At 48.2% G+C, this 12,276-nt stretch overlaps 1 protein-coding gene across 1 annotated transcript in view; it reads left to right on the forward strand.

Annotated features, from left to right (window-relative positions):
* The window catches only part of LOC147098664 (testican-2-like), an 89,457-nt gene that overhangs the window by 49,523 nt on the left and 27,658 nt on the right, over positions 1–12,276 (forward strand). The window contains exons 3-4 of the mRNA XM_085970654.1: positions 4,281–4,395; positions 11,436–11,541. Coding sequence (XP_085826780.1) covers positions 4,281–4,395; positions 11,436–11,541 — 221 coding nt within the window. The remainder of the gene's footprint in view (positions 1–4,280; positions 4,396–11,435; positions 11,542–12,276) is intronic.

A 12,276-nucleotide genomic window follows, 5' to 3' on the forward strand; every position in this document is an offset into this window, starting at 1 on the left:
TGCATATATGACAAATAAAATTGAATTGAATCGAGATATTCAAGGAGTAAAGGATGGCTCTGGATGAAGTGTGAATGGCGCTGGCAGAATGAAGGACAGCTGCCATGTGGGAGGGAAGAAAAAAAGCCCAGACGAAAGTGTGGATTAAAAAAAAAGAAAGGAAAAAAATATATATATGTGTGATGGGGGCCGAGGTTATGATCTGAAATTGTTGAACTCTATGTTGAGTCCAGAGGGCTGTAGAGTGCCTGCAGCTGGTGATCTGTTTGGCAGGGTGAGCCACACGCTAAACATGCCTAACCAAGTTAGCCCGTCGGCATGGCAACTGGCCTTTCACGCAGGCACAGTGTCTTTGAACGCCTAACGCTGCAATACAGGAATCGAGACCCGGTCAGACCAAGCAGGAGCTTAATAGGATCAACAACAAAAAAATCTGAAAAGAATGCAGTTTTTTTTGCACACGGAATATTCTGAAACAGAAATTGTTCTCTGTTACTTGTCATGCGGGCGCCGTTTTTTTTGGCAGGCGTTGCATCGTCTGATCATTCTCGGTGAGACAGCGCATCGCCTGACGAGCCTCCTCTGAGAATTACCGACGGACGCACGGACCTGCTGGGTCATCAGTTCCTGCTCTAAAACAGCTTTCCAGCCCACCTGGGGAGCCCCAGTGAAATCTCAGCATTAGTGCGGTGCAGTAACCGCAGTCCTGGCTGCAGTACCCAGTCTCGCCCCGCAGTGCAGTGTTGAGCTTTCTACATACGTGCGGCGACAGCAACAACAATTATCGAATCTTACAGGGAGGAAGGCCATTCGGCCCATTGTGCTCTTTGATGGAGCTATCCAATTAGTCCCACTAACCGTCCTCCCCCTCGCTCTTTTCCCCCCCACGTGCCTGCAATTTTTTTTTCCTTTTCAAGTATTTATCCAATTCCCTTTTGAAAATTACTACAGGTACACTATCCCTTATCCGAAAGCCTTGGGACCAGCTGAGTTTCGGTTTTCGGAATTTTTCGGATTTCAGAAGGTATTATTATAAGACTGGGAAATTTGTATTTAATATAAATTTTAAAAGTTCAGGCTACCTCTTGCGACTGTTCTGTGTCTCATTCCCCTTCCTGCTTCTCTGGAAAGCCGGATATCGGCTGACTCCTACTAAGCTGGCCCGCAAATCAGGTCGGGTGGGGGGGGGAGAAAAGAATATTGGACGGGCCGCGGTTCCGGTCGGGGGGGGTCGGGGGGGAGAAAAGAATATCGGACGGGCAAAGGTTCGGGTCGGGGGGTGGGGTGGGGTCGGGTGGTGGGGAGAAAAGAATATCGGACGGGCCGCGGTTCAGGTCGGGGGTCGGGTCGGGTGGGGTGGGGGGGGGAGAAAAGAATATCGGACGGGCCGCGGTTCGGTTCGGGTCGGGTCGGGTCGGCGGGAGAAAAGAATATCGGACGGGCCGCTGTATTGTTGGGTTCACTCTCCCGGTACCTCCTTCACACTGCCCGGCTCGGCCTGCAATCTCCTACCCAGGAGGGAACTCTGTGACCCTCTGCCCTGCTCAGCGTAAGTCGTGCGCCACTCTGGTCATGTCGTGCGCACGACTTACGCTGAACGAAAAAATTTCGGTTTTTAGAGGTTTTCGGTTTCCGGAAGTTCGGATAAAGGATAGCCTACCTGTATTGAATCTGCTTCCGCCGGCCGCTCTTTCACACAGTGACGTCCAGATCTTAACTCACTGTGTTTTAAAAAAAAAAAAAAAATTCTCCTCCTCTCCCCTCTGGCTCTTTTGCCAACAACTAGAACTTGCAACATCTTTCTTGTCTCAAATAACAACAAAAAACGCCGGAGACACTCAGCAGGTCAGGGCAGTATCGGTGGAGAGAGAAACCGAGTCAACGTTTCAGGTCGATGGCTCTTCGTCAGAACTGGAAAAAGAGCAGGAAAAGGGATAGATTTTAAAGCAAGTTTAGGGGCTGGGAAAAGGGGGAGGGGCTGAAAGAACAAAAGGGAAGGTCAGAGGTAGGATAGAAAGCAGGAGAGATTGAGAGACATTAAGAGATATTCAAGGAACGAAGGATGGCTCTAGATGAAGCGTGTATGGTGCTGGCAGAATGAAGGACCGCTGCCCTGTGGGAGGGAAGAAAAAAGCCCAGACGAAAGTGTGGATTAAAAAAAAGAGAAAATATATATATATATGTATGTGATAGGGGCCGAGGTTATGATCTGAAATTGTTGAACTCTATGTTGAGTCCAGAAGGCTGTGATTGGGCTTATACTCGCTGGAGTTTAGAAGAATGAGAGGGAATCTCATTGAAACTTATAAAATTCTAACAGGACTGGACAGACTAGATGCAGGAAGGATATTCCCGATGGTCGGGGAGTCCAGAACCAGGGGTCACAGGCTAAGGATAAGGGGTAAGTCATTTAGGACAGAGATGAGGAGGAATTTCTTCACCCAGGGAGTGGTGAACCTGTGGAATTCTCTACCACAGAAGGCAGTTGAGGCCAATTCATTAAATATATTCAAGAAGGAGTTTGATATATTTCTTAAGGCTGAAGGGATCAAGGGATATGGGGAGAAGGCAGGGACAGGGTACTGAATTTGGATGATCAGCCATGATCTCATTGAATGGCGGAGCAGGCTCGAGGGGCCGAATGGCCTACTCCTGCTCCTATCTTCTATGTTTCTATGTTAAAGTGCCTAATCGGAAGATGAGGTGCTGTTCCTCGAGCTTACGCTGAGCTTCCGTGGAACAATACAAGAGGCCGAGGACAGTGAGGTCTGAGTGGGAATGGGGCGGTGAATTAAAGTGACAGGCGACCGGGAGCTCGGGGTCCCCCTTACGGACTGAACGGAGGTGTTCCGCAAAGCGGTCACCCAATCTGCATTTGGTCTCCCCTTGTCTCTCCTGACTGGAATGTGACTCAGACCTCATGAGATACGTCGATGTGTCTCAAACACACGAGTCAGATTCCCACTTAATTTGCGATTTGCAGGCAAAAACCCAGGGTTCTTAAACTCCTAGACCCGACCGTAGTCATTGCAGCCAACGCCTGATTAAATCTTGGTACTGCAACTATCGTGAGTTCTCTCTGGAATAGGTGCTAGACTTTACACTTAAGACCCATTCCAGAGTGTTCCTTCACCTAGTGCGCAAAATTCGTCTTTTAACAATGAAGGAGAGGATGCTGATTTCTCTCCGTAAATCAATAATGGAATCACAGGAAAGTGAGCCTTTGCAAGGTGTGATTTCTGAGTCTGTTAATAAAACATGTTTTCTTGTTTATTCATCAAAAGAAGACTCCTATCCCCTAGAGGGAGCCAGAACTCTGGAAAACCTCTGTCTACCGCAGAACTAAAGCCGGAGTATTTAGCCGTCTGTTTCTTCGATGTGTTGACTCTGTCAGTGATAGAATTGCCGTTACCCACTGACAAATTTCAAAGCATCAATTGATTAACCACTGTTTGAAATTTGTCAGCAGTTTCTGTCGATGAGGCACAAGGGAATCAACCAAACCGGGGAGGGGAGGGAGTGGGAGGGAGGAGAGGGAAGGGGAGGGGAGCAAAGTAGGGAGGGGAAGGGAAGGGAAGAGAGGGGAGGGAGGGGTGGGAAGGGGAGGGGTGTGGGAGGAGGGGAGAGGGGAGGGGAAAAGAAGGGAGGGGAGGTGAGGAGGAGGAGGGAGGTGAAGTGGGAGGGAGGAGCGGGAAGGGGAGGGGTGTGGGAGAGGAGGGAGGGGAGGGGAGAGGAGGTGAGGAGCAGGGAGGCGCAGTGGGGAGGGGAAGGGAAGAGAGGGGAGGGAGGAGTGGGAAGGGGAGGGGAAGAGCGCGGAAGGGGAGCGGAGGGGAAGGAGAAGAGGGGACGTGACAGGCCACAAGGGGCTGATCCCTGGTATCAGAGGATTGGGTTCTGAGAATAGACGCTAAAACTTGGACTCCAGCCAATGACGGGAATGGATGAGGCGAGACCTTACTGAGGTAAAAAAGATTATACGTGGAATAGAAAAGGTTAATTCTGAGCACGATCTTGTATTAAATCATGACTGCAGGAGAAGGACAATGGGTACAAACTGATGAAGATTAAGAGTTTCACAGCCTTGAGGTCCTGGGATGGAATGAGTTTGAGTCGGAGAATGAGCTCTACAGCAAGAGAGCACAGGATGGAGTGTCTGCAGCTTAAGGGAGCACTGACCAAAGCAGTATTGGCAGATAAAGTAGCAAGAAAGGCTACGACATAGATTTTTAGCGTCTTTAATCTCCCGTTTGTAAGTAACTGTTGTACCATTGCCTCTGCAGTACTGGATCCCACCAAGGACCCCTGCCAGAAGGTGAAGTGCAGCCGACACAAAATGTGCGTCTCCCAGGGCCAGCAGAGGGCCATGTGCATCAGTCGCAAGAAACTACAGCACAGGTCAGCCGTAGGGTGCAGCTCGTTCTCGCACCAACACACTCACGTGCTGCAAGGAGCACTTGTACAAACACGTTCTCGTGGGCACACCCTCAGACTGCACACACGAGCATGCACACAATTAGCTAATGACACACGCGCACACACCTAGATAATGACAAGGCAAGGGGAATACACAACGAATCGATAGCAAAATACTGCGGATGCTGGAAATCCGAAATAACAACAGAAAACACTGGAAAAACTCAGCAGGCCAGGCTACATCCGTGGAGAGAGAAACAGAGTTAACGTTTTAGGTCGATGACCCTTCTTCAGTTCTGACGAAAGGTCATCGACCTGAAACGTTAACTCTGTTTCTCTCTCCACGGATGTTGCCTGGCCTGCTGAGTTTTTCCAGCGTTTTCTGTTGTTAATATACAATGAATGGTAGGACCCTAGGAAGGACAGAGGATCAGAGGGACCTTGGTGTGCATGTACATAGATCCCTGAAGGCAGCAGGACAGGTAGATAAGGTGGTTAAAAAGGCATATGGGATACTTGCCTTCATTAGCCGAGGCATGGAATATAAGAGCAGGGAGGTTATGATGGAGCTGTACAAAACACTAGTTAGGCCACTGCTGGAATACTGTGTGCAGTTCTGGTCGCCACATTATAGGAGGGATGTGATTGCATTGGAGAGGGTGCAGAGGAGATTCACCAGGATGTTACCTGGGTTGGAGCGCTTCAGCTATGAAGAGAGATTGGACAGGCTGGGGTTGCTTTCCTTAGAGCAGAGAAGGCTGAGGGGGGACCTGATTGAGGTGTACAAAATTATGAGGAGCATAGATAGGGTAGATAGAAAGGAACTTTTCCCCTTAGTAGAGGGGTCAATAATCAGGGGGCATAGTTTCAAGGTAAGGGGCAGGAGGTTTAGAGGGGATTTGAGGAAAAACTTTTTCACCCAGAGGGTGGTTGGAATCTGGAACTCATTGCCTGAAAGGGTGGTAGAGGCAGGAGCCCTCACAACATTCAAGAAGCATTTAGATGAGCGACGTAAGAAAACTACTAGGCACTTGGTCTAAGCGTTAAACAAAGCTTTAATCAACTGTTTTACAACATGGAGGTCTAATTGTGTCCTTCACTAGTTCCTGTTAAAGAATGTCCTGAGCAAGCTGGGCCCGTGCCCGAGTATTTATACTCTCCCTGGACAGCGCCACCAGCAGGCCGCCCAGTATCATTTCATAAGTCATTTCCACATGAATGACTGATTCATGTCAATGAGCACTTGAAACGCCATAGCATACAAGGCTACGGACCAAGTGCTGGAAAATGGGATTAGAATAGACAGGGCTTGTTGGCCAGCATGGACACGATGGGCCGAAGGGCCTCTTTCTGTGCTGTATAACTCTATGACTCTATGACACACAGTCAGACAGGTTCTTCTGTCACAGAACCTCGCTCAAGGGGAGTATGTATTGGGAGTTGCTGTGTGGAGCTCGGTGCGTGCGATCTGTGGCCTGTATGACCTTCCAACCATGAAAAGTGACAGAATATCTCAGAGAGAGAGAGAGGAGATCCTTGTCCTCTTGGACTAAGCCCCAGTGGCAGTCAACCTTCTAGCCCACTGCGCCGTACAAACCCCATCAAGCGTCAAATAACCATCATTTGCTTGTAGCTGGTTGGATTCAAACCCAGTTCCCAGGGGCAAAAAAGGACTAACCCACTGTTCTGCACGGGATCACGGGTTAGATATAGACGCGGTAGGCCACGCAGCTAATCCTGGCCCGAGGCCCTCGTCAGATTGAGGGAGGCCGTCGTCCACTCAAATCGGGGTTGGCTTCAGTCCCAGTTTGCTAGTGATAAATCCTGAGTTAACCTTGAACTCAGGATGCAAACTAATTAGTGTGAGCAGCAACGTCTTAATTGACTAAATTGATGGAAGAATTGTCACTTGAGTGATGACTGGTTCTTGAGCTGTGTGGGACTTGTGTAAAAATGATCCCTGATAATGAAACCAAATCCTTTTAAAGCCAGACTGTATCGATCGTTCTAAATTATTAACGCACTGACTCTCTGCTCTGGGGCTATAATTGTCCTCCAGTATACAAAATGTCTTGTTACGGTTGGAAATATGGGAAACATTGGGGATTTGGTTCAGTTCATGCTAGGCTGAAGCAAAGCTGATTTTTTTTTGATAGTGGCAACAAGCTCCCCGAGGAGGCATTTGATCTGGGATCAGTTGACGCCCTTAAAAGGGAGCTGGATCGATAGTGCTGAGAAAGGGGACTGAGGTTTATCGAGATAGTAACATCACTCCTTGATTTCTTTTTCAACAAGACAGAGGAACTTAAAGTTCTGACATGAATCTTGTCATTCATGTAGAAATGAGTTATGAAATGATACTGGGCGGCCTGCTGGTGGCGCTGTCCAGGGAGAGTATAAATACTCGCGCACGGGCCCAGCTTGCTCAGGACATTCTTTTACAGGAACTAGTGAAGGACACAACTAGATCTCCATGTTGTAAAACAGTTGATTAAAGCTTTGTTTAACGCTTAGACCAAGTGCCTAGTAGTTTTCTTACATCAAGTTCTTTAGAGTAGGGGAATAGAACATACCTGCACTGTGGATAAAGGGGATTGAAGGGCCTAACTACTGGGAGTGTTAACATTTTAATTAACGGACTGGTGGCTGGGCTTGAAGGTTGAACGGCTCTTCAATTTTTCTCTCTCTGTGGGGAGGGGGCTTGACCATTGATTGGCCATTCCCCCATGGATTGTGGCGGGACGTGAATTAACACCCGTCATCCCGACAGCAGCGAGTTTCCAATCTCGGTCGGGTTGCTGTGGAGATTGGCCATCCTCCACAGAAACCCGACCGAGATTGGGAACTCGCTGCTGTCGGGATGACGGGTGTTAATCCACGTCCCGCCACACTCCATGAGGGAATTCATCTTTCTCAATGGCCCAGTCTCTTTTTTTTGACCCCTTTAGCTATTGGCTGCCACACCACAAATCAACACGTTGGCACAAAGTTATGTAAAAATTATATAGAACATTGGTTAGACCACACTTGTGCACAGTTCTGGTCTCCGTATTGCAAAAAGGATATACAGGCACTGGAGAAAGTGGAAAAAAGATTTACAAGGCTGATACCAGAACTGAGAGGTTATAACCATCAGGAAAGATTGAACAGGCTGGGGCTCTTTTCTCTTTGCTCTATCTCCATATCCCTTGATTCCCTTAATATTCAAAAATCTATCGATCTCTGTCTTTAATATACTCAACGACTGAGCCTCCACAGCCCTCTGGGTTAGAGAATTCCAAAGATTCACCACCCTCTGAGTGAAGAAATTTCTCCTCACCTCAGTCCTAAATGGCCGACCCCATATTCTGAGACTGTGACCCCTTGTTCTAGACTCCCCAGCCAATGGAAACATCCTCCCTGCATCTACCCTGTCAAGCCCTGTAAGAATTTTGTATGTTTCAATGAGATCACCTCTCATTCTTCTAAACTCTAGGGAATATAGGCCTAGTCTACTCAATCTCTCCTCATAGGACAATCCCCCCATCCCAGGAACCAGCCTGGTGAACCTTCATTGCACTCCCTCTGTGGCAAGTATATCCTTCCTTAGGTAAGGAGACCAAAACTGTACACAATACTCCAGGTGTGGTCTCACCAGGGCCCTATATAATTACAATAAAACGTCTTTACTCTTATACTCGAATCCTCTTGTAATTAAGGTCAACATACCATTTGCTTTCCTAATTGCTTGCTGTACCTGCATGTTAACTTTCAGTGATTCATGTACACGGACACCCAGGTCCCTCTGAACACCAACATTTCCCAATCTCTCACCATTTAAAAAATACTCTGCTTTTCTATTTTTCCTACTAAAATGGATAACTTCACATTTCTCCACATTACATTCCATTTGCCATGTTCTTCCCCTTTCACCTAGCCTTTCTATATCCCCTTGAAGCCTCTTTGCATCCTCCTCACAACTTACATTCCCAGCCAGCTTTTATCATCAGCAAACTTGGATATATTACATTTGGTCCCCTCATCCAAATCACTGATGTAGATTGTGAATAGCTGAGGCCCAAGCACTGATCCTTGTGGTACCCCACTAGTTACAGCTTGCCAACCCGAAAATGACTGGTTTATTCCTACTCTCTGTTTTCTGTCCGTTAACCAATCCTCAATCCATGCTAGTATTTACCCCCAATCCCTTGAGCCTTAATTTTGTTTAATAACCTCTTGTGTGGGACCTTATTGAATGCCTTCTGAAAATCCAAATACACCACATCCACTGGTTCCCCCTTATCTATTCTGCTAGTTATAACCTCAAAAACTCCAACAGATTTGTCAAACATGATTTCCCTTACATAAATCCATGTTGACTCTACCCAATCCTATTATTATTTTCTAAGTGCCCTGTTACCACGTCCTTAATAATAGATTCCATCGCAGGGAGTAGTTGAGGTGACTTGCATAGATGCATTTAATGGGAAGCTAGATAAGTACATGAGGGAAAAAGGAATAGAGGGTTAGGCTGATGGGTGAGATGAAGTAAGTAGAGTGGGAGCAGGATTGTGTGGAGCATAAACACCGGCATAGACTGGTTGGGCCGAATATAAAATTCTAACGGGACTAAACAGAGTAGATGCAGGAAGGATATTCCCGATGGTGGGGGAGTCCAGAACCAGGGGTCACAGTCTAAGGATAAGGGGTAAGCCATTTAGGACAGAGATGAGGAGGAATTTCTTCACCCAGAGAGTGGTGAACCTGTGGAATTCTCTACCACAGAAGGCAGTTGAGGCCAATTCATTAAATATATTCAAGAAGGAGTTAGATATATTTCTTAAGGCTAAAGGGATCAAGGGGTATGGGGAGAAAGCAGGGACAGGGTACTGAATTTGGATGATCAGCCATGATCTCATTAAATGGCGGAGCAGACTCGAGGGGCCGAATGGCCTACTCCTGCTCCTATCTTCTATGTTTCTATGAATGGCCTGTTTCTGTGCTGTACATTCGATGTGACAATTGAAGTGTGCAGGGATTGCAGTTGAACAGATTTGATCAGCTGTAACTTCTCAGAGAATTCCGCGCGTATTCAGAGCTGTGTCCCGATAAACCCTCCCAGATCTCCAGTAAAGGCTAAAGCCTCCCCAGCTCGTGCATGACATGTATGGGAGCAGTATTGTAGGAAATTTAAATTCAGCAGGGTTGACCTATCCAGGTGGCCTGAATTTCTGCAACAAAGCTGCACAGATCTGAAGCCATTGATGAGCAATCACTAATTGTGCAGAACTACTCACTGTGGATCTAGATAGAAAGATAGGAATTGCTAGACTAGAAAGACCAAGGTCCATCTGGTTTGCCTTCTATCATCCTGATAGTTGCATGATACAACGATAATGGAGTTGTTGACCAATCACAGCGATCAATCCCTATCAATGAGTCTACAACAGACCCAGACATGAGATGAGGAAAACCCCTAGTGGGTGGAGAGCTTTGGGAACCAGAGGTTCAAAGTCACCTGTTCCTCCCGAACCACGCTACACTCACCACACGTCATCTCTCAAATTACTCATAGACTGAATCCCACAATGTTATTTTCTGTCAATACTAACTGATTCCGCCGTCTCCCTAGGGAGCCTGTTCCATAGATTGACCACTCGCTCACGGATGGGGCGACTGGGAGGCAATAGGCCCTGCTAAATCCCCACTCCCAATCCCGTCTCCATGCATTGTCTGCCAGTAGTCAAGGTGGAAACCCGAGTGAACCCTTCATCACTTGGGTAAACTCCATGTTTCCCATTCTGGTGCTCCCAGCACGGAGCTGCTCCTGTCGGGAGCGAGCGTGGGGATATTGCACGGCTGGGAGGGGCGGATGGGGGGGGCACAGTTGCCCAGCATGCATTCTCAGCGGGTACAGCTCCATACCCTGGGGACTGAAGCAGAAAAATCTCCCTGCACGTTTTATGATTCAGTATCACCCATATAAACAACGGGCTGGATTTTCCGACCCCCGCGGGTGCGTACTAGGTGTGTACGCGCCCATTGGGGCCTCGCAAGTGCCAGTTTCAGGCATGCTAAGCGCATGCGCTAAAACCCGGCACTTGCGAACTGTCAAGAATTCTCTTGACAGATCATTGGCCTGCCCGGGAAAAGTGTCTACAGACCTGTCAAAAATATGAAGGGGATTCCCTTCTTTGATTGGTTCGCCTGGCCCACATGGCCTGCGCCCCTGGATCACGTGGGCCTCTGCGCATTTCCAACAGGAGAGGCCCAGGACCGCAAGCCTCGGGATCTCCGGGACCAGCAGGTAGGTTCGTAGATTTTCTTTCTGCATCGGAGGCATCCACCCGCAGGGAGCCTCCGAGTGGAAATCCAGGGCCATTAATTCTATCTTAGGATTTATAGCACAGAAAGAGACCATTCAGCCCATTGTGCCTGTGCTAGATTTTCCACTTGAGCTGCCTGCTCTGACCCCAGTTCCATGCCTTTCCCCCAGCGTTCCCGCTAAGCTGCGTGGCCGGGCAGTGGTCTGGAGGTCCCGCGCAGGCCGCTCACCAGCTTTTCGGTGGAAGAAACCGCACACGCGTGAAAATTTGAATGGGCCGCACAGCCAGTTAAAGGGACCGTGCACGTAAAAAAAAAGAGAGGGAACATTGCTTTCCCCCTATCATTTCATATTCCTCCTTTTCAAGTTCTTATCCAATTCCCTTTTAAATCCCTCTCTCCCTCAATAGCCATTTCTTATAACTCTTTATGAAACCTTCATTCGTCTTCTGATAACTCCGAGCTGATTGCCCTTCTTACCTATTTACCAATCTTTCACTGCTTACCCTCTTGAAACTTTACATCATTTTGAAAACCTCTCTAAAATCCCACCCTTCAACTTTCTCTGGTATTGTGAAAAGTGAGCAGTCCCCGGTAAGGAATCTCGGTTACATCGCTGCGTTGCCACAAAGGGGAAGGTTTTGGGTTTCCGTGTGAGGGAGGGGGGTACCGGGATTTTTCGGGATGTGTTGCTCACTGCTGACGTCTGTTTGTTTTAGCATGAAGCAAGCTTCCCTGGGGCGCATGGAGAGCACCTGCAAGCCGTGCCAAGCGGTTCAGACCTCCCCCGTGTGTGGCTCGGACGGGCACACCTACACATCGCAGGTAGGACTTGCATTCTGTAACTCTCGGCGATGACCTGGAAGGCGCTGCCTGAAAGGGTGGTGGAAGCAGATTCAATAATAACTTTCAAAAAGGGAAATTGGATAAATACTTGGACGGGGAAAAATTTGCAGGGCTAGTAGGAGAAAGAGTGGGACTACAGGAAACTCTTTTTTATCCAGCACCAACGGGACCGGCGTGGTGCCGGTTTATCAAAAAGTCCGGATTACAGAGAGGTATAGTAAAAGGTACAAGAGCCCCGTACACAGCAACAGATCCAGGCTTCCCTGTTGCTTAGCAACAGGTGCAGGAACCCCGGCCACAAGATCTAGGCATCCCTGTTGCTTAGCAACAGGTGCAGGAACCCCGGTTACACAGCCACAGATCCAGGAACGGCCACTAATATGAAGTAAAACTTCCCTGAACCTACTCCTGAATTTTGCCGGTTAACAGAGCTTTCTGGTTATTTAGGTGCCGGTAAATCGAGAGTTTCCTGTAATTGGTCAGAGGGCACGATGGGCCGAATGGCCTCTATCTGTGCTGCATTGTTTCTATGACAGCCAATGTTCCCCTTAATTTTTTTTTCCGGGTGCGTGGCCCATTCAAAATACCGCGGATGCGCCGGTTTTCTCATTGAAAAGCCGGTGAGCCAGAGGTCCAGAGAGCTGCGGGGCCGCACAGCTTAAAGGGAACATTGAAGACAGCACAGAGGGCCCCATTGGAAGTGATGGTGATTGA

This window comes from Somniosus microcephalus, chromosome 29 (assembly GCF_052327205.1).
Source record: "Somniosus microcephalus isolate GS21.2 chromosome 29, FLI_Smic_1.0, whole genome shotgun sequence".
Taxonomy (NCBI): domain Eukaryota; kingdom Metazoa; phylum Chordata; class Chondrichthyes; order Squaliformes; family Somniosidae; genus Somniosus; species Somniosus microcephalus.